The sequence below is a fragment of the Frieseomelitta varia genome, unplaced genomic scaffold (assembly GCF_011392965.1).
Source record: "Frieseomelitta varia isolate USP_RPSP 00005682 unplaced genomic scaffold, Fvar_1.2 scaffold_659, whole genome shotgun sequence".
Taxonomy (NCBI): Eukaryota; Metazoa; Arthropoda; class Insecta; order Hymenoptera; family Apidae; genus Frieseomelitta; species Frieseomelitta varia.
In genome coordinates this window covers 432,243-453,777 of record NW_025110433.1, presented here as the reverse complement: position 1 = coordinate 453,777, position 21,535 = coordinate 432,243, and the positions used below count along the sequence as shown (strand labels likewise).

At 43.9% G+C, this 21,535-nt stretch overlaps 1 protein-coding gene across 1 annotated transcript; it reads left to right on the top strand.

Annotated features, from left to right (window-relative positions):
- The first annotated feature begins 13,448 nt into the window (after positions 1–13,448).
- Positions 13,449–20,056, top strand: LOC122535011. The gene is made up of 2 exons (XM_043666157.1): positions 13,449–13,577; positions 19,780–20,056. Exons 1-2 carry the CDS (start codon positions 13,504–13,506, stop codon positions 20,054–20,056), a joined length of 351 nt encoding a protein of 116 aa, XP_043522092.1. The 5' UTR covers positions 13,449–13,503.
- Positions 20,057–21,535: the final 1,479 nt, after the last annotated feature.

The window sequence follows — 21,535 nt, the reverse complement described above, 5'->3', positions numbered from 1 at the left end:
AACGCCAAAATTATGATAATGATTCGGAGCCGTTTTCAGTTAAGACATTAGGCGACGTGTATAATTTAGACAAAAAACCAGGCCCGGTAAGTAAAGACCGCAAGGTATCGATTCGTGGTCGCTCATGATAATAAACTTTAATACATATTATGCAGATTGGTGGCCGTGCGCGCGCGGAACGGCTCCGTGTGTCTACGCCTATGGCTCTTTTTCTTTTTCACGCTAAAATGGCGTTTACCAACGCACCGTGGCCGTGCACGTGGAAAGAAGAAAAAAATTTCACCGTCCCTCTGTCTTTCTCTGCTCGTTATATAATTATTCCTGCGTCTCGTGGCGATAAATGCATAATGCAAAAACGGCCGAATAACAACGCAGCAGGCATTAAACGGCAAACCGATCGATAATTCAGCGCCGCTGAAACGTGGAAAATTCGTTTATCGCGTGGAACGCGCTCAGCTACCTCCATCTCCGTGTGGCGATGGGAAATTTTTTTGCCAGTTATTCAAGCCGTAGATATCATTGCAGACGAAACGAGTCCGAAAGTCACGAAATGTCATGATATTTTTGTACCGACCAACCCTCAGGAACGGGTTCTCGTCTTCGCGAGAATCATTCACCCCCCCGGAGAGGAAAACGAAATAACCGCGCAACGTGAGCAAAGATCCGGTATGGAAGTCGAAAGGGCAGAAGAGAGAAGCAAAGGCGAAGAAAGAGACAGAGAGGGAAAGAGTGGGAGAAAAGAGGGGTGAGAAGACGACGGAGAACCGGTGAAAGACAGGAGGCGGTCGGAAAAGGGGAGGTTGATGGTACAAGAAGGATAATAATCCGTAGTTTCGATCGAGATTATAGGCGCGGATAAATGAATAGTTTACGAGCAGCGAAAATGAGACGAGCAAAATATTTAAACGCTCCCTATGGACGCGGAGACTCCGAGGCCTTTTATATAGTGGTCGCCTGTAATAAAGCTCAATGTTAAATGTCTTTATTGCGTTTCTGGCCCTATCCTGCTATATACGGTAATTGATACGAGCAAACCTAAGGGCGAAACTCAGCTTGCGGACTCCGCTTGTCCGCAAATTACACGCGCCGTACTCGCGCTAAAAGGACAGACAGGTATTTAATAACTGGCCTCGGTAACAGCTTCATTCTCGGATGCCAGAGGAGAGAGGTTCTATTATTCATATTAGTGTCAACGGAGAGAATCTTTGAAATTTGTGTACGAACGTTTTAACGCTCGGAAATCTCTCTAGCAATATCAGTAGTCTATATTTCCAGGAATTTTACTTGTCACAAAATAGATAATCGTACACTTCAAGATGAACCTTCAAAAATAATATTCAAAACAATGATTTTTCTACGTTTCAATCTGCGAGAGTTTTGATACACGTTCGCGCAACGATGATCAATGTTCGCGTGTATATATAAAAAAAAAACGAACGAATACGAGGATCCCGGCGTAAGTATCTAACCAAACGTTATACAGAGAATAAGCGACGAAACGTGTTCCCTTATCCCTCGAAACCTTCGACAGACCCTCGGTATATCTCGTTCAAAAAGGAGTCCCGTGTTTGTACAGCTCGGCTCGATACCGTGTGCACATTTTTCTATCCTCGCGGGGCTCGGCCGCAAGTTTGACATTTCGCTTACAAAGCAGCTCATCAGTCGCCCGACGTGTCCGTCTCCGGCGGCCAAACTGGACGAAGATTGAAATCAAGAAATCAAGCAAAACGAGAGAGGCTCTCTCGCATACCGTAGGTAGGCTGGCAGGTTTAGGCGTCAACCCAGCGGGAATATCTGGCGCGTAAGTACACGCTACGGGTATGTTCCGTGGTGAGTCGGGAGAACGAGATGGAAAGAGGTGGTATACACCCGTTGTCAAGGTATGTGCATCGGTGTGCGTGGTCAGACGGCGATGTTCGTATCCGAAATGAATTGACCGGTGCGTGGTTGATGGACGTAGCGGGTGGCTCGTTATGCTTACAGCCGGCCCAGCAATCAAGAAGAATTCATACGAACCGCCTGACGTGTCGCTCATGATGGAGGCCCCAGCCACGTAGTCATCCATCTTTCAAACTCTTCCGAGTGTTTGCTTTATTCGTGATCTGACGTAACGAAACGTTACGTTGCGTTTCTCTCTCGCGCGTATTTTACGTACGCTGAAAAGATTACACGCTAATAAAACGTGAGTTCGAACGAGTTCACGTCTTTCATCCCCCTTATCGATTATTGCTAAAGTTACAGAACTCTAACTATTTATTGAACAGACTTTGACGAAACGATATTACGTTTCGAAATTCTAACAAACCGAACCACTAAAGCTAAAGAGAATCCTTCATCGATAATCCTCACTTATACGATTAACAGTTAATTTCTTAACAATTGTAAATTCCCAAAAATGCGCGACGACACATTACTACATTATGCTACGTGCAGAACTGTTCCGATTCTACCGAACTAATTAACGGGCACGAGCGTGGATTCTCTCTGTTCGAAGTTTCGTTCTTCATACCGGAGGGGTAGCTGGTCGTGGTGGAAAAGGTGGATGAAAGCGTCGGGGCTACGTCGGTCCGTGATGGTGGTGCGAGTCGAAAGAAGATCGGACAGGGAGGGGGTTGAAAGTGAAGAGACGAGGAGAGGAGAGACGAAGAAGGGACGGGTCGACGTGGCTTGGGGGAGTTTTTCTCGTTCCCGGCTTCCGTCTCCTGGGACGCGAAGCGCGAGGATCTTTTTGCTCGCCTCGACGGAGGATCAGACGTCCCACTTTATCTCCGCCGACCCGTTCAAACCCTCTTCCCCTTGCTTCCCCGCTGCTCTACCCTCCTCTTCCACCCCTATCCCCCGGACCATGTCGGTTCTATCCCTCTTGAAGCAGCGCGCTCTATCCTGCCGCAACCCCCGTTGCGCCACAGTTTTCTACCCCAACTTTCTCTCTCTCTCTGCTCCTCCTACTCCCCCCACGTCAGCCAGAGCTATGGTTGATCACGTATAGGAGGAGGCCCCTAGCAGTGCCTAGAGTGACGCGTCGTGGAGGAGCCATTTGTCATCCATCAGCACACGCTTCTAACCCGACGAGATAGCACGCCGGAGCCTGACCCAGCCTAGACCGATTCTACGCTTCTTATCTTCCTTCCTCTCTTTCTCTCGCGTGCTCGTTCTTCTCGTTCGTTTTGCCCGGTCCGTTTCAACGTGACGTGACGTGGGATATTCGGAAAAACACTGTTCGAGAGGCCTTCGCGAAGAGGATCACGAATTCGGATTAGCCGGCCTAGGGATTCTCTTACGTCGACACTTCGCTTCTGCTGAAGGCGGTTCATTGCATAGGTAAATAGAGAACGATCGATGGTTCTCCCCCCGGAGATTTAAAATATACAGGGGGATTATCTTTTTAATAAAATTCAACGACGTTGAGGTGAAATAAAATGGATACAGTTGAGAGACGAATTTCAAGTTAGTTGAAGATGTTTTGAAAACGAAGAAGCCGTGATACTTTCTCTCTTGCCCCTTTTTGTTCCAAAATTGTAATATTTTCTCAGTTTTAACTATATTTAAGTAAAACAAAACAGGTAAAACAAATAATAAATTTATTACTTGTCAATAATTTCTATCCAGTGACATCATACCGGCGAGTTCAAAAAAGAAAGCGACGAATTATTGTCGAATTATTGTATACGGTTTGGTCACACGTTATGGTCCGCAATCAGTTGTCGGCGCAAGTAATTAATCCAAATGGAGTTTTAAAAAAAAATAATCTTCGTAATAAAATTCAACAATATCGCTAGAATAAACGAGACGTTATATGTACATGTAATAGCTGGACCAATTTATCAAAGTGCAATCACGATATCACTGATAACGTCCTTAAAAGGCAATTTTGAGCAAGCAATATCGCGATCTTGATTCCTTGCTGTCTACGCGAACGAGTCCTCGTGATTTTCAAATAAATTAAAGTTACCGAGCCGGCAGCTCGATGGAGCAAGTTCGTGCTTGGCGAACGTGATTTTTGAAATTTATAAAAACTAACAAGAACCGATGACTGGAAATGTCCGGTGACGGTCGGCCAGGTAACGAGTAATATATATACAGCGACGTTCTAAATTCTCACGTCGATTGTAATGACAATGCGATCGTTTCGCGCAATGGAACCATTCGCCGCGTTTATCCCGATCGTCGAATGCGTGCCCCGTATTTCTGGCCACGTTGCTCTCTCCCGGACTTTTGTTCTCGTCCGGCTTATCCGCGGATTTGCGGCCACCGATCCGAGTATCGTGAACCGCCTACTTATAAGATTTATTTCTCCCAAGTGTGGGTCATCTTGCCCTCGTTTCTTTCCCCTCTGATCGTAAGATGCTTCCACTAATTTCGATCAGATATTTACGACAGTACGTGGCAATAGGTATGGGTGTTTGTGATCGCAGGTATTAGCGAATAAAAACAATAAACAGGAATAAAAACTAAGAGCAAATCAATTTCCTAAAATAGATTAATTTCGCTCAACGTGAAATCTTTTTCAATTTCGCTAAATACCCCGATAATGTTCAATTCTTAAAAACTCCACTCCGAAATGTAATAACCGACAACAAGGTCCAAGGTGAATTTACAAAAATAAATCCTCCGTCTCTTCGATTCCCGAGCGATCTTGCGAGTGATCCAACAGTATCGCCCACATTCAAACAGCGATCAGTTCGAAAGTAAACTCGCATGATTCACCCAAGCCTACACGCAAAGCCACCCCAATTTCTCCGGGAACCTGTGCCCTCCTCCTTATCCCTGGGGCGACGAACACAACGTTTACAAACGGATTAGAACCGGTCCATAATTCCTAATTAGCGATCGATACCGAAACGAGGTAGGAAAGAAGAGAGGAAACGGTGTCGCGCGTCCCGGGTGCCGGAGCACCGAGGGCATCCGTTAAATACACGGTTTTTTGCGGAGAAACGGGTCGGAGCCGGGCGAGAGGCTTTGCAAAGCACAATAGATGATATAGGTATCGCCAATTTTTCAGCCGTCCGCCAGATTTTTCAATGTAACTTGAGAGCCGCTCCCTCGCGAGGTCCCAGGACAGGAGGAATGGATGAACAGGCGGTGAAGAAGGGTGGCAACCGGGGGTCAGGGCGACAAGAACACCGGAGACGTCGGAGAGCGAGAGAGGGTCACGGCGGAGAAAAAGAGGCCACAGAAGAGAATGGAGGGCCGTGAGAGGAAGAGATAGAGACACGGCCGAGAAAGAGGGAGGGAGGGAGGGAGGGAGGGAGGGAGGGAGGGAGAGAGAGAGAGAGAGAGAGGAGGGGAGAGAATGAAAGGAGAGTAGGACGAAAGTTCCTGTTCTTCTTGCCATGGAATACAATAATGCCGGGAAAAAAGGTCTGCGAGATGGAAAGGAACGAATCCTCGACGTTACCGCGGCTGCTGCATCCGCCGCGGCAGAAAATCTGCCCCGGAGGATTTTCGAGGGTGAAGCAAGGACCCAGGCCCCTGGAGGGGATGCTGCTTCAGGCATCGATGTCATTAATAAAAGTGTCAATGGTGTCAGTGGACTAATGTCTGTAGTCACTCGTTGGTCGGGGGTGGATGGGGCGGTGGAGCAGCGTCAGCCGACCTCCTATTCAAGTATCTCTCCTCTCCCCCCCCCTCCTCCTCCCCTTTTCCGCCCGCCTCTAAGTTCAATCGTTTTCCGTTGCTGCTTTCTCGATACCTCCTTCTTTCGACTAAATTACCAGGTCTTATCGCGTGTCCTACGCAAGAACGAGGCAAAGACTGTGCCACAAAACCGAAGAGTAAGAGACGAAAGTATTAATTTATTTTCTTCGATCGTCGCGAACGTGCGGATCCTTTGTTTTCTGGTTTAAAGGTTCGTTTGTACGTGGAAATTCTTTTCAACAGAACCTACGAGATTGTTCCACCGAAAAGCAGATACGAAACAGATACATTTTTTAATGATATATTTTTAAAATATATATTTACAAGTTATTATTATTATTACAATGAATGGCAGTAGATGCAAATCAAAGAAACATTGCTGGTGATCAATAAATCACTTGGAAATATACATAGGAATTCAGTATACTGGCTGAATACTAATATCAATTAGAGGGTTGTAGCTGGAAATTGAAATCTTACTATTGAAGCATAAAAATGATGTAAACTAAACACGCACAGCTAAATAGATTTGAGATATAACAATTCATATAACCTGAAATATATATCGTTTCTTAAAACATTGGAGAGGACGATGATACAAATTTGATTTGATTTCACGGAATCAAAGAACAATTTAACTGAACTTCGACGTCGGGAGAATAATTCCCTCCGTTACCCGGAATGCATTAAAGTCGAATTAAGTTTCTAAATATAACTTTCTCCTGGAACTCTCCGGTACTTTTCCATTTCCTCGGTAACGGAAGTTTCACGTTAATTTCGCTCGATCTCTCTCCAAACAGACAGCTGAACAGGATATTCGAAATTCCACTCCACCGTCCCCGTTGACACGCTTTTCGAAAGCAATTATCGCCGTTGTGTTTCCCACCGCGATGCCCCAAATATAGCACGTGCAATTCCAGTTCGAAGGTACCAGAAAGATGGAAAAAAACAAGAAAGTGGATGAAAGAGTTTTTACAACCAAATATAATTTCCCGGCCGAGTAATACGTCCACGTGTAAGGACGAACGAGTTTCCCCCGATAAGGGTATAACGTATATCGACGCAAAATGAGGGAACATGTTTGCAGATCGGGGGGTTGGCGCATAAGAATATCTAATAAGAAGCTCGAGCTCATCCATCGTACGTCGGGCCAGCCACTCGGGAGGCTGTCACCGTGGGCGTCAGCGTACCATGAAGAAGGGGTGATTTACATAGTAATAATATCGGGGACGCTAGGCTGCACCACGTTGCTATGGAGTTTCGAGACTGAACCACATGGTCTTGAAACTTGTTTCCTAATACGAGAGAGACCGCTCGCCACTGTCATTACCTAGCGTCGTTTTCACGACATCGTTGCTGAAAGATCGTTACTCTTGGGAGTAAATCGTTAAAATTGGGTATATTATGCTCGAAAACGATTGTTTTTCTTATAATTCCTCTACCGTGGAAGCAAGAAGTCGGTGCTTTAGTCATTTCACTGTGTGCTAATCGGTGCAACACAACCCTCTCTTAATTTAAACTGTTGCAGCGTGATTCTATCAGCTCTTGAATTAAACGACTGTTCCAAAATCAATTTTAATTAATAATAATTTTTGCATAGTTGACGCAATAATAATACCAATAATCAATCATAATACCACGGATCCTCTACTTTTCTTTTTTTATTAATGCATTTCCCTTCGAAACAAGAAAATTCCAAGATAATGAAACGAGGGGGACCAGTTTGTCTGCAAGATCATAGCAACCGAAACGAGGCCCTTGAAAATAGAAGCAAGACGCAAGGAAAAGTCAGCAATCATCCTTGGCGATGATGGTAGACAAGGAATTTTCTTTCAAGCCGAAATCAAGTCCGGAGAATGCCATTTTCTCGAAACATTCCACCGACGATGCGCGGCTGATTCTTTCATTTACTCCGAGTTATCGTCGACATTCAGAATTCCAAGAACTTGGCTGGACAAACCAGGGTACAGCGTTTGAAGAAACTAAACCGATTAGAACGTCAAAAGACGCAGTAACAAGGTTCGCATAATGAGCGTGGTAAACAATATGAAACGGAGGGGGCGAATGAAGAGGGGTTGCTGCCCCCGGGACGAAAAGGGTTGGCGGTTAGAGGCCGACAGACGCTTTGACGTCTTCGTTCGTGGAGCACAATGTTAATTAACGAGAAGAGAGCCGCTGCGGAGATCCCGGCTGCGCTCACGATTCTCAATCAACGATGGTATTCATGAGGCCTCTCAGCCTCCACCGCCACCGACCGCCCGCCTGAGTTATGCAAACTAAGTATAGAACGTTTAATGAACGAAAGTATCGGGATGCCTCCGCGAAACGGTTTTTCACTGTCCCTGGCGAGCGCGCGCCCATCTCACCAGGGAGAAACTTTCAGGGTTAGTTTTGCATTACGCGTATATTGAAAACGTAGATTTGTAATGTGACGAAAAATAAGTGTGAGAAATGTGACGAGTAGAGTTGGAAAATTTGGGTTTTAAGTGTTTTCCGTTTTTTGTTTCATATAATGTGTAAAGTTTTGAAGAAAATGCTGGATTATTGAGGACTTTAGTGAAATTTTACCACACGAAATGCTTTTATTTCATTTAAAAGAAATATATATATACGAATAAATAATATATATATATATATATATATATATAAATAAATATATAGACAAAATATAAAAATAATCAAAATAAAATATTTATATAACAACGTTTATATATTCGTAAAAAATCTCTAATTTGTGTCCTAATTCTACTGAGCAGCCTACTGTGAATAGTGCTCCAAAATTTTCCCTATACTTTGCTACGAAGTTATAAATGTAATATATTAACTCTATGATGATGGATACAAAGTACCTAGACAAGTCTATTTTCAAACGCCAAGTTCTACGAACCGAAGCGAAGGATGAAATCATCGAGTCAAGATACTCTCTTGTCTGTCGGCGCGACAACCTAATTCCTAGCCTGCATTTTCCAACTATGTATTTTTCTTGATATCGAGTTCTCGGGATGGACCATCCCGATCATTGCGGCGATTAACTCGGACAAAACGAGCCGATCTGGAATTAATTCCTTGAAACGATCAACAACTTACTCGCCACTAAAAATAGAAATTAACCAACGAAAAGTGATCGAATCACACATCTACTTTATATATTCGGACTTTCACAACCGCGTTTAGAGTAGAAAAAATCTACATACTCGTTTGTAACGTTGAAAACAAGAGAATGAAAAATCCGAGTATCTATTCTATATGGTCTTGGAAACAATGTGACCACGAATATGAGCGACTGACAATTGCAAAATGGTTGATGGAAAAAGATTCTCGAATCAAGAATCAAGAGCCGAGGACATGGTGAATTTCGTCATAAACATATGATTACCAACGAATCTATAATTAACGCGACTAATTGGATCAAGCGATGCGTAACACACGTCCTGTGTATATACACATATATATAATCGCTCGAAGAACAGAAAGTGAAAGAAAAAGATGCTCGAAGTGCAGCTTGTATGTATGAAGGACGCGCACGATAATTTCACCGGTGTACAATCTTAGCCATGGTATCGACGCGCGTCTCTGTACAGGTGAATTCACTCTGATTACAGATTCAGCCAGCCTGAAAATTACGCGGTCGATCCTCCGTGACGAGCAGCACGGAGAGAGAGAGAGAGAGAGAGAGAGAGAGAGAGAGAGAGAGAGAGAGAGAGAGAGAGAGAGAGAGAGAGAGAGAGGAGGGGCAAGGAATGATGGAGACGAACAGATGGTGTAGAAGGAGAAGGAGATTGATAATACAACGCCGCGTAATTTTACCTATAAGATCAAATTACAGTCGGCGTCGAATTAAAGACCGTTCATTTTCTGCCTGTTTATTCGCGGGGGATTTAGACACGGGGACTCGTCGACTCGTTCTCCAAGCTGTTTTCACGAACGAGGAAAGATTCTTACGGAGCGGACGTGGGCCAAACCGAACAATTTACTTCGATTCGCGTCGTGTCTTTAAAGCAACGACTCCAACGAGCGCTGTTTAAGACGAAATTACGGTCCGAGGAGCGAGGCCTTGCGCGGCGCGCGATTAACGCGACCACGACCGGGTCACGCTCAATGCCGCAGCCACGGTTAGCATTTACTACGGGAGAAATTCGTGAGCGTGTACAGCGATTCTCCGAAGAGTGTTTATTCGAAACATCTGAAATGAATTTCTACAGAAACGGTAAACTCTTCTTTGTAAATTACACGCTGGAGCGTGTATTCGAGACACACGAGAGACAAAAGTAACCTGCTGAACGATTCGTAGACCGCGCCAAGATTCCGATTTTATTAATACGGTAATGAGCGTTAAACCGGGAACGGACGCGGCAAATCGAGCCAGCGAACGAACATCAAAAGACCATCACACGTCGCGGCTCCACGAACAGAGCTCGAAATCCAAAGATACTAATGTCTTCCACCTTCCTCGCAGCATCCTTTCACAAATAGATGTTTTTTGCATAACTTCGCCGTAGGAACGTTCCCCTCTCGTCGCCGCCATCAGCACCCCCTCCTGAACTCGAAGAGAACTTCCCATGTCCCGCGTCTTACCACCACCCCCTGCCTGAACCACCGACCACTTTTACCCCCCCCCCCCCTCTCTCTTTCTTTCCTTTCAAGTCTCCTTCTTTCTCTCGCTCCATCTTTCTGCCGACCTCTCTTCTACCGACACCTCATCTCCCGGTTTGCCGTTTCTCTCCTACTCTCCCCGATCATTCTCTCCCTCTCTTTCTATCCCCCGTAGCAGCAGCAACAGCAGCAGCAGCAGGCTGCTACGGCGCTGTACACGAGGCTGCGGCTAAGAGCAGAGCGACGTCGCCGACGCCACGCACCCCGACGTCGCCCTGACGCGCTCCACTGACGCTGCGGAGCGGAGATTAATGGCTTCGGACTCTGAAATCCTGGAAAATAAATAGCAAGGGCGCCGGTGGCGAGAGCGAGAGCGAGAGTCCTGCGAAGCAAGATGCGATACCCCTCTTTCTCTCTCTCTCTCTCTCTCTCTCTCTTCCTTCCACTTCCACGCTGTTTCTATCTTTCTTCGTTCCCTAGCGTTCCCTTTCTCTCTGTTTCTCGCCGGTGGTCGACAGAGAAAGGGATGCGGTTGGAAGGGAAGGAGAAGCAAGGGTTGAAGAGGGAGAGAGACGCAAGCTTCCCGAGGGACCTGCCTACATCGCTCCACGCTGCCCACCGCCATCGCTGTGTGCTGCTCCTTCTTTGTGAGGCAACCTGAAGGTTGTCGAAGGGCTGACGCGAAAAGCGACCGGCGTAGAAATTTATCTGGCCGGAATGCTTTTGTTGGCCCGCTTCGTGACGAGGAAATTGAAGGCTCTCCCAGTTTTTTCTCCTCTTCTTTTTCCTCTGATTTTTTCTCTCTCCCTCTCTTTCTTTTTTTTCGCCGACCAGCCCAGAGGATTTATCGGACACCCCAGGATCAACGCCGGTGATACGCTTTTGTTCCGGTGTATCGTTCTTTTCCTCGCGCGATCCGCGAATGTTTTCGTGAAAAATAGTACACGTACACGCTTTGTAAGATCGTTTAACAAGCTATCACAAAAATATATATATGTCCGAGATTCGTCGAGATCAAGGCAGAGACAGATATATATATATATATATATGTCGTTTTAATCGTTAACAAGAACGTTCGTCGAGGATCCAGCATCTCGTACGACATTAATCGTTCGAAAGTGACGCCTCAACGACCGACGCAGCAACAACTGGATACCTGTTGGGTACTCGAAAGTCTTGGTGGAATGTGTGAAGATAGCCATTATACAGCAGACTCCAAGGTAAATTATATTAAATACTAAATAACTGGTGGAAGACCACGGTCTAATTGTTGCGTCGTTTGCATAATGCCCGGTCTGTAACCGCTCTCTTCCCTTTGCCTCCCTCCGATACTATCCTTCCTTCCTCCGTTTCTCTCTCTCTCTCTCTCTTCTCTGTATTCCGACCGGTGTTCTCTGTAACGTGGCTTCTCCGTATATCTCTTCCTCGCATCCTCCAGCTCATCCTATCTGCCTTCTTTCCTCCCCTCCTGTTCGACCAAGTACTCTCTTCTCTGATTCGTCGCAATACCCACCGAAAGATTAATTGCTAATTCTTGCTACTGCAACCAGTTGCTACTAAATGCGCACGGTGATCGTGCAAAGATCAAGAAACCTCGTCGTGGCCAGCCACGTTCACGCGAGAGATACAAACGCAATAATGAACCTCTGCGGCTTAACACCGTCACAATTGGTAACATTTCTGGTGGCGTTACGTGATTTTCGAAACCAGTTCGCTCGAAATGTGCAGGAAGATGCTGATTAAAATTCTCAGTCAGTTTTCTGATCAGAAAGTAATTCCATTAACCTCTTGCGCTGGAATGACGTGCCACGTCGAGAATTTTTTGACCCAAAATTGCAATATTTCCCCAGTTTTAAGTATATATTTCAGTATAACCCAGGCAAAACAAATAATAAATTTATTACGTCTTAATCATTTCTACCCAGTGATATCATACCGACGAGTTCAAAAAGAAAGCGACGAATTACTGTACATTATTGGTTTGGTCGCTCGTTATGGTCCGCAATCAGTTGCCAGCGTAAGTGGTTAATTCTGTGATTTCCAATGACAGTGGCTGTCAAAAATTCTTCTTCGCTCATTGCTTTCATTTTAATTTAAAAATTTGCTGAAGTTACTTCTCTTTCGAACTGGCCGATGACAAAGTGATGCCGTAGGAAAATTCTATCAGTAATGAGTGAAAGGCGAGTTTCGAAACTCGGCGTCGTCGAAAATCAACGGTCAGAGCTCGAACCTCTTTCGCGGAAAGGTCGTTCGTCTTCCATCTCATTTGAGCCGGCTGCCCTCTCTCATCGTTCTCCCTCCGTCATCGTCTAGCCACGTTTGCACGGTAGCCATTTGCGAGATTACAACGAGCGGCGCTCGCTAGGGCGCTCATTAACGAGCGAATGAAAGAAGAGATTATCAACCGACTAAGCGTAACTAACAACAACGCGCCGTCCAATTTGAGAAACGGCTAATTATACGGCCGCGGAACGACCGTTGCGCTCTGACGTTGTTGCCGCGCGTTACTTTTTCGCGACCACCGCGACTAATTACTCGAAACGACTTCGATCGCCACCGTTGTGACACCATTGCGAGAGCGTGAGATTAATCGCGATACCAGCCACCGCGGAATGAATTGCACTCGCGTATACCTCCCTCTCCCCCTGACCGACAGTTAGCCTAGCCAAAAAATGAGAAAACCTCAACAACGAGAACGAGACACAAAAAAAAGAAGCAAAAGAAAAAAAAAAAGAATTCAGCAAAAGGAGTGGAAGAAGAAGATGAACGAGGAGAGAAAAAAAAAGAACCGAGTAAAAAAGACATGAGAAATCCGGTGTCCTGAAATAATAAAGCCGAGCCGGTCGCCTGTGTTAATTTATTATTCAATTCGTAGGAGACGCTCCCTTCCCAAGGTTCCCCTTCCAAATCTCCGCGCAATATCCGTGTATATAGGCCGAAAACATCCGGCCGAGATTGCGAACCAAGATCCTCGGACGACGATATTCGCCGCGTTACATTCCTGGACGATGATTTTCGTGCCAGCACATGGCGAACTCGTAGCTAGGGGCTCCAGGAGACGAAGAACATGGGGAACCTCGTTCACTAGGACGGGGGTAGGACGAGGCAGAGAGGGGGCTAGATTTGATTCGTAGGGGGATAGAACATATCGGGTATGGTGTCTGCCTCGACAGACACAGGAGGGAAGGGGGGGAGGGGAGAGAAGAGGAGATGGCGGCGTGCAACACCGTACCAAAGCAATATCCATAGGAACACCCCGTGTCAGAGGGAGAGATGCAGAGACGTGCAATCAATCACGAGGGACCCTGCTGCCACGTTCGTGGCCCTCGTATCAAACGTAACGCACGGTAAACATTTTTAACTTTGCCACGTTATTAATATTCGTTGCGCCCCGGGATCCTCTCCCGCCGCCCCTCTGTCTCCCTGCCGCCCCCTCCACCTACTCGTGGACCTCGTTTTGCCCTCTGTCCTTCCTTTTTTTTTTTTTTTTTTTTTTCCCTCCCCCCTCCAAGGCGATATCGGTTTTGACACGCTGCTCGCCTCTTATCACCATTTTCCTCGCTGTGTTTGCTACCGTGGAAATGCCTGCGTGTCGTCGACACTGAAGAAAGAACGATAAAGAGAACGGCCGATAACTCAGACCGAGGATTCTTACCATCGCCAACGGCGTAGAAATCAACGTGAATTACCGAGAAAACGTTCCTTCGACCCTTGAAACGCTGATTCGTATCATTTATTTTTAACGATGTCTACGAACTTTACGAGATTATCGACACGCGGTTGATACAATATTTATATTTCAAGTCGATAAACGATAGATCAACTGTCCTTATTTCCGTGCTCTTCGCTTGTGTCTTTTTTTTTTTTTTTTTTAACAAAATACACGATTACGAATATTAATTTCTCATTCGCATAATCTGAACTTATATAATCGTCGACGAGTGATAACCGAACGTAACGCGTGCTGGTTTTTGATTACAGACATTTGTCAAATCTGATGAACTAACAACTGACATGTTCATATAATACTTCACTATCAACAATGCAGAACAATTTACGTACCAGATGTATCTGCAGTTTCGGAATCATTTCATTTTTTTTCATGCTATTTTTTTATGGTGTCGTACGACATCGAACGTAGCTTAATAAACAAAAAAGGAAGGTATGTGTATGTTGTTCCAGTCAGAGCAGAAATTCGCATCCAATTAGTTTGTTATAACAAATATAGAAGAAATATTGGATTACTTCGATACCAGGTAGTTTCGCAATTTTTTCCACGATTTTAGATCACCAATGTTAATGAACATAATAAAAAATAATGTAAAGATCGTAAACGGAAATTAAAATGAACTTCAAGAGAGAAAATGATGATTAGGACAGTTTAATTGGTGAGGCGAAAGAATAATTCGGATGAGGATTCTGATTTAGCAATTTGATTGATTCGTTGAATTCCTATGTTGTTCTGTAGACTTCGTGGTTGTATCTTTCCTACGATATTATTGTCCTCGACACATTGTATACATACATACAAAAGCTTACACCCACGACTGACTCTCTCGGAAGATAAATTTTTTTCTCAATCCTATTACTCAAATCCGTGAGCCTGATTTTTAATTGTGTATAAAAATACGTTCACGTATAAGAATTTAAGCCCGTGGAAAAGATCATAACAAGTGATATTTGTCACACTTGACAAGGAAGTGATTTAAAATTCAATATTGTCTTAACTAATTGTCAAACTATATTGTCAAACGAAGAGATTCGAAAAAGACTATTTTTTATAAGTTGTTTTGACACTGTTGTTAAAAAAATATACTCCGAAACGATACAACGCAGTAACGTTCTCTAATTCGTTCACCGTGGGTTTGGAAAAAGATGTGAAAGAAAAAGGAAAAAAAAAAAAAAAAAAAAGGGGCGAAAGAAATATTCGATGTCCGTTACGCAATAGCTTAATAACGAGGCTCTGTGGCTGCGCCTTTCTCACTGGTTACGCCTTTGCCTGTAGAACGGGACGTCCGTAACATATAACATATAATACAAGGCACGCACGACGTACACGTGCGTGAGCTGACCTCGCTCTGGCCACGCACCTCCCGCATGGCTCTCCAACGATTCACGTGCTACGGAGCTTAACGAGAGACCTTCGTCAAAAGAGAGACGTGAAAACCGCGCGTGTGTCGCGCGCACGCAAGGATTGGGACCGCTCTCATCGCACGCCTCTCATCCTCTTCCCCTCGAGCAGACGAAGAAAATTCTTCATCTTTCCCCTTCTACTTCTATTTCTGCTTCTACCTCTACGTTTACTTCTACTTCTACGTTCGTTTCATCGGCCATCGCGGCTAATACTCTCGATCGTCCTTTCTCCAGGCGATCTACTTGCCCCGCGTAGACACCTTCGAATAATTCATGTGCTATCGCTAAGTTCTTTCTCGTGTTCATCGTTTAATTTCTCTCTCTCCAATCCTCCGTGCTTTTACTGATCTTTTAGTAATTGAATTATTATTCGGGAAACTGTTGCACGATCATGCGCATGAAATACTACGCCTCTCTTCTGGGTTTGTAGGGAATGGAATATAGGTCGACCGGATTACTGGACCGGATATTTATTCGTCCATGCGAGGTTCCGTTGATTTGTGTACATTCTGCGATGAAATGAGAGATTTTCCAAATGCTATATCCTAAATCTTTCGAAACCGGCAGAAACTTATTACGAAGTGTTTATTAAACTTCGAAAGTGTTGAACAGACCACAATTGTTCGAAAATTGAGATTATCATAACATAATACCATAATAATTTGGGGGTTACATTTGAAAGCAAAAACCCGGAAGGAAGAACGGGGAAAGGTTGAAGTATAGAAACGGCGAGGAAGTAGCTAAACTATTCTATAATTTTTTGAAAACTGAAATTACAAGTTTGTGCTTCCTCCTATCATATATAATTTAAAGCAAACTAAAACCTTACATTTGCAGTGATTGAAAAGTAGAAGCATGCGTAAAGGAAAGTATATTTGTAGATAATTGAAAAATTAATTTTCATAGCTGTTTGCCAGCAGTCAATTTTCTCCTTTTTGTGCAGGAAAAGTTGTAGCCTGCAATCATCGGATTCACGTTTTACTTTTTCTCCGTATCGGCGTACCATTGCGGAGTATGATTATTGACGGTTCGTCACATTTCAATTGATTTACATATGGAAAAGAATGGAGCAAAAACTTGCTTCACGCAGATAACTGCGTTTTAATGAAACGTTGGAGAAAATAATCGATTGGTATGGTTTAGCCCAAGAAAAAAGTTGTGAAAAAAAAAGAAAGAAAAAAAGGAAAGAAAAACAAGTTGAAAAAGGGTTTCGTGTGTTCTGTCGTGTTTCACCTTCGAGTTTCCAACAGCGATTACATTATGCTCGCGCAACATTTCGCAATCGTAAAATCGAGAAATCAGGCATTGACTGGCCATTTACCACGAGACAGCGTCAAGGTTCACGTTTTCACGAGGGGAAAACGATCGTTAATGATCCCCAACCGTGTAGAACTACCGGTTATGAATTGGTTAAAACGGTACGGCCCTGGAGTAACAATTTCTTCATCCCCAGATATCGATAGTTTCTTCTAATTTAGTTTGTTGTTATCGATATTGCTTTCGTAAACGCAGCAACGTTTGTCGAAATGACAATATATGAATCGACGAGATAGATATTAATCGAATATTTCAAGAAATTGCAATAAAAAGGACTGACGTGTGCGCAATAATGCATTAACCTTTTCCATTGAATTGCATCAAAGCATGAATCGCGCGATATACGCAGCGTATGACTAATCAAAGAAATTATCACCGGTTACTATCGAACAGCGTTCAATAACAATAGGCGCGGAAAAGAAATTTCCTCACTTGCACAAAAACACATGGGATACACGCGATACAATACCGTAACACGTGTTCACGCGCGATAGTATTGTGAAGAGGCTGAAACCCATTTATCATAACGACACAATGCGATACCTCATGCTCCTCAAAGCTACGATATTTTTGTCATCGTATCTGTTTCCTCCTCTTCTTCGTTAGTCCTTTAATTCGCGATATCGAACGTGCAGCGTGCGTCTATGACTTTATCGTATGCCACGTGTCGACTCGCCGATATACTCGCACACATGCCAACATCACTTCTACTACGTCGGTCTCGGAGCGAATTAATGTAGGAGTTACGGCGTAGTTAAGTTCCTGGTCATTCGTTGACACCGTGCCGCGGACGAACGAATCGCGATAGAATTAAAATTCACCGAGAAGCCATGCGGCACGTTGCTATAACTGTATTGCTATTTCGTCGTGTATCGATTTGGAATTACGCGTGTGAGACAACGCTCACAATATAGGCGAGAACGATTCGCCTTTACGGCTCTTATGACCTCGAACGAAAAGGTTAACGATTCTCCGTCGAGGTAAATATTATTATGCCACTTTTTTTTTTTTTTTTTTCTTTTCCCTCCTCCCTCGAAATTTGCGCTCCGCGTTTTTGTTAATCAATTTGCCGCCGTTCACGAAACTCGTCCGTTCGTGGCAAGAAACTGTCAAAGTCTACGGGGCTGAGTTCAACAGTGGCGGACTTCGTGCCAGTCAAGGGTGAAGTCAATCGTTTTGACACTGTTGAGGAATTTTCGAAGCATACGAAAACTCTTAGGTTTGAAATATTTGACACAAGGATTCCACTGGCACTGACATCAATTTTTATAAAATTCGAGATGAGTTTTAAATTATGATGAAGTGTTACGACGAAATTCCAATGTTCTAGACAAGACTAACATCCCTCGAATATTCCAAATTTTCAATTCTTCTAAAATATGAAAATGTACCTACGTTTTAAGACGCTCATTAAGTACAGTTTCATTCTACCTAACCTACAATAATTTTACCTTATCCAGAATCAAAGCTTTTGGTCAGAACACTTTTATTTGCGCATGAAACTCTTGTTTCAAAATATACGAGAGATGAAAAGAACACAATCGATTATAATTTTCGCAAAGTGCGTTTGAGGGTGCGTTTTGAATTACGCGGCCGCACTCGCTGGAATCACATTAAACGTAATGCACAGGAAATGTTTTTTGACTCGGCCGCGATATTAATATTCGTTAGGGGTCGCGGCCTCCCAATCCAGCCGCGCCTCCCATATTAACCACATTTTTTTCTTTTGATCTTTTTTTCTCTCCTTTGTTTTTTCCATTTTTTTCTTTCCTCTTTTTTCTTTTTGTTTCGTTATATAAAATTACGTACATTCCGAACGCTAAACGCAATAATGGAAATTGATAATCAGCCAGTCGTTAACGTTGCCAAGCGAGTAACGATTATTTATTCGTAACGATTCGCGGCTGCGTGATACGCCAAGGGGTGAAAATCGCGATCCACCGGGCCGATTAAAACTTTCCTCTGCCACGTTGCTCGTACGTTCTACACATCTTTTACCGGAACACGTTGAATTCTCTCCGCCTGATATATCAGCCGCGAGTAAAATTAGAATTTTTTTCTAACGACCGACAAGAAACGCTTGAATACTTAATACCTGAAGGCAGCTCTGTACTTATTGTCGGCTTTCGAGATACCAGTCGACGATTAGCTTAAGCTGAATTCAAAAATGTTTGAACCGCAATGAATAAATTATACGAATGTATAATATAAAACTGGAAGAAAAATTTATTTCACGTTTTGATTATAATTTTTTCAAAGCTAAATTAAACTTTTCATAATTACTAATGATACAAAACATGTCTTTTTTCAATGGTTTCGTAAAGAACACATGATGTATGTACTTGAAGATTTAGTTTCACTGAGAACAGATGCACTTATCGTTTAATTAACAACAGCGCGTAAAGATTAAATTCTTTACTTTGAATATTTCCTATATTTCTACGTGTCACGTACAATATTGTTGCATTAGGTTTATAATACTTTCTACCCAAACCAATTGTCTATTTTCCAAATTACATTCTTAAAAATATAAATCTTCACAAAAATCTGTAGACTAGTTACAAACAGCCGTGTAATAAGTTTCATCTTCACAGAACAGTGTTTGGCCAATGTTCATGAGCACACGAACCAATATCCTTCTCCTGTACCGTAATTATTAGACGCGCTGGAAGTTGCAGGGTCCGACGAAATGTCAGATACAAATATCGCCTCAGCACGAGCCCCCGTGTTATCGTTTCATATTGATGCGTACACCATACCGATCATTTTCTTACCCCCGTACGGCTCCCCTATTTCTTTCCCTCTGTTCCTTGCGCGGAGGAAACTCATAACACCATTAAGTCCAACTACACCCACTTACGTATATGTGTGTGTGTGTGTGTGTGTGTGTGTGTGTGTGTACGGCGGTAAAATCTTTTTTCTCATTCTCCATCACGTGTCGTAACGTAGTACAAATCGTTCCACGATTCGCCCGTGGAAAAATCTAGTGTAACAACCCGGAACTAGAAAGTTACTTGGCAAAGTTCGAAGACGACCGATTCGAAGCTAATTAACGACGAGATATAGAACGACCGTGTAACGCGATATTTTCTCTTGCAGAGTAGAACACGGGCCCGGCTTCGACGACGAATTTTGGCAGAAGAGCCTCCTCCCTAGCAGAGTTCCCGAAATCTCCTTCAATTACGGCCACCGGAGCACCAAGGAGAGCGCTTGTAACTGTCGAGAGCGTTTAACAAGGGCCACGTGTGTAAGACAATTCTCGATGGTTGTTACGGGTTCGGGTTGCAGCGACGTTGCAGCGAGGAACGACAAACAACAGAATTCAGGCTGCCGCTGTTTCTGCCCACGCAACGGGCAACAAACGTCAGAACCGTAATCCGGATGAAATTAAAGCAATGGGATTAACAGTGTCGGGGAAATACGCGGACGATGCCGCGACGACACGGTGTAACAAAGAGAAGAACGAAGCACGCTTGATCTTTCGACGAGATAAAAATTCATTATCGGGGCCCCTGGTTCTCGGTATCAGACTTGGTTGCCGAAAAATTGATGGCCGATCGTATCGAGTCGTAACAGGTGTATAGATACTTCCATGTTCCTGTACTCTGGAACTCTGATGGATGTTGTTATACTCGAAACTCTTCGGACACTTATCGCTATTCGCGTCAATTACACGCCAATGTGTTTTATAATAATACGATAATATTAATACTTTGCAGATTCTTCTGCGATACGACCAGTTTTGAAAGAAATATATTTACACTCCGACTCGGAAATTTGGAGAGATTTTTAGACGAAACAAATTTCTTCACGTTGTTTTTAGTAATAAATTTCACTCCAAAATGCAATTAATTATCAGTCGCGATATACTTAAAAATATTTATTTACCTAGGAAGTGATTATTCCTTTCGAAATCCAAACTTTTGAGTAAGTACCTTGTCCTAAGATTTTTAAGCGGGAGTGTTTATCAAAACGATCTCTAAAAACGGAATTGATTCGGACATACGTAACTCGCAAGTAAACGACCGAATCAAACGCGTTTGTCGGTCGTAATTCCCCGCGTCTGCCAACGTAGGAAATCATAATGTACCTATCCGGTAATCGGAACGCATAAATCATCGTTGACAAGAAAATTATACCAAAATGTTTGGAGAACCAGCGAGGAGTGTTTGCAATAGAACGACTAATCGCGTTCGCCTTTCACAGAGAGGAAACCCGCAAAGAGGAACCTCCTTGTCGCCCTTTGACATGAAAGCTTGAAAGCGACGAAACAAGAGGAAAGCAAGCAAGCAAGCAAGCAAGCAAGCAGTCGTCAAAGTGAACAGACGCCAGTTGCGCGGGATCTCGCCAAAGGGTGATTAATGTACGCGGAAGAGGGAGAGGAAGAAAAAGAAGAACAAGAGGAAGATGAGCACACAAGGAGGGAAGATGGGAAAAAAAAAACACGAACGAGAGGAGGAAGACGAGGAGTGAAGGATTCGCGGCCGCTGTCAGGCGGAACACGAGATATCGTCCCAGAAAATATTCTTTTTAATCCAGCCATAAATCCGGCCGTACCGAAAATTCGCCGGTGGACGAGCCGTATTAAATATTAACTGCGTGGCCGATTATGTAATTAAAAGGGTATTCGTAGTAATTGGGAGGACGGGCTTAACGAGCTTTCTAAAATTTCCGAAGATAATTGCGCGTGCAGCGCGTGATTATCGGTGGCTCGCTAATTACGGGCTAACGCGCATCGTTTCTCTTTTCCAGCTATTACGCCTGAAGTTGCCGCGGAAACGCACAGCCGACTTGCCAGAACGATTCAGCCAGGATCCAGCAACTTCCTTATCGGACTTTTCGATTTTCCCCACGT

Bases quoted from the DNA above. Each gene is read 5' to 3' on its own strand.
- LOC122535011 (XM_043666157.1), top strand. From the start codon at position 13,504: ATGCAGAGACGTGCAATCAATCACGAGGGACCCTGCTGCCACGTTCGT. The intron at 13,578-19,779 runs GTAAACATTTTT...TTTCTCTTGCAG, and splicing joins CGTATCAAACGTAACGCACG to AGTAGAACACGGGCCCGGCT.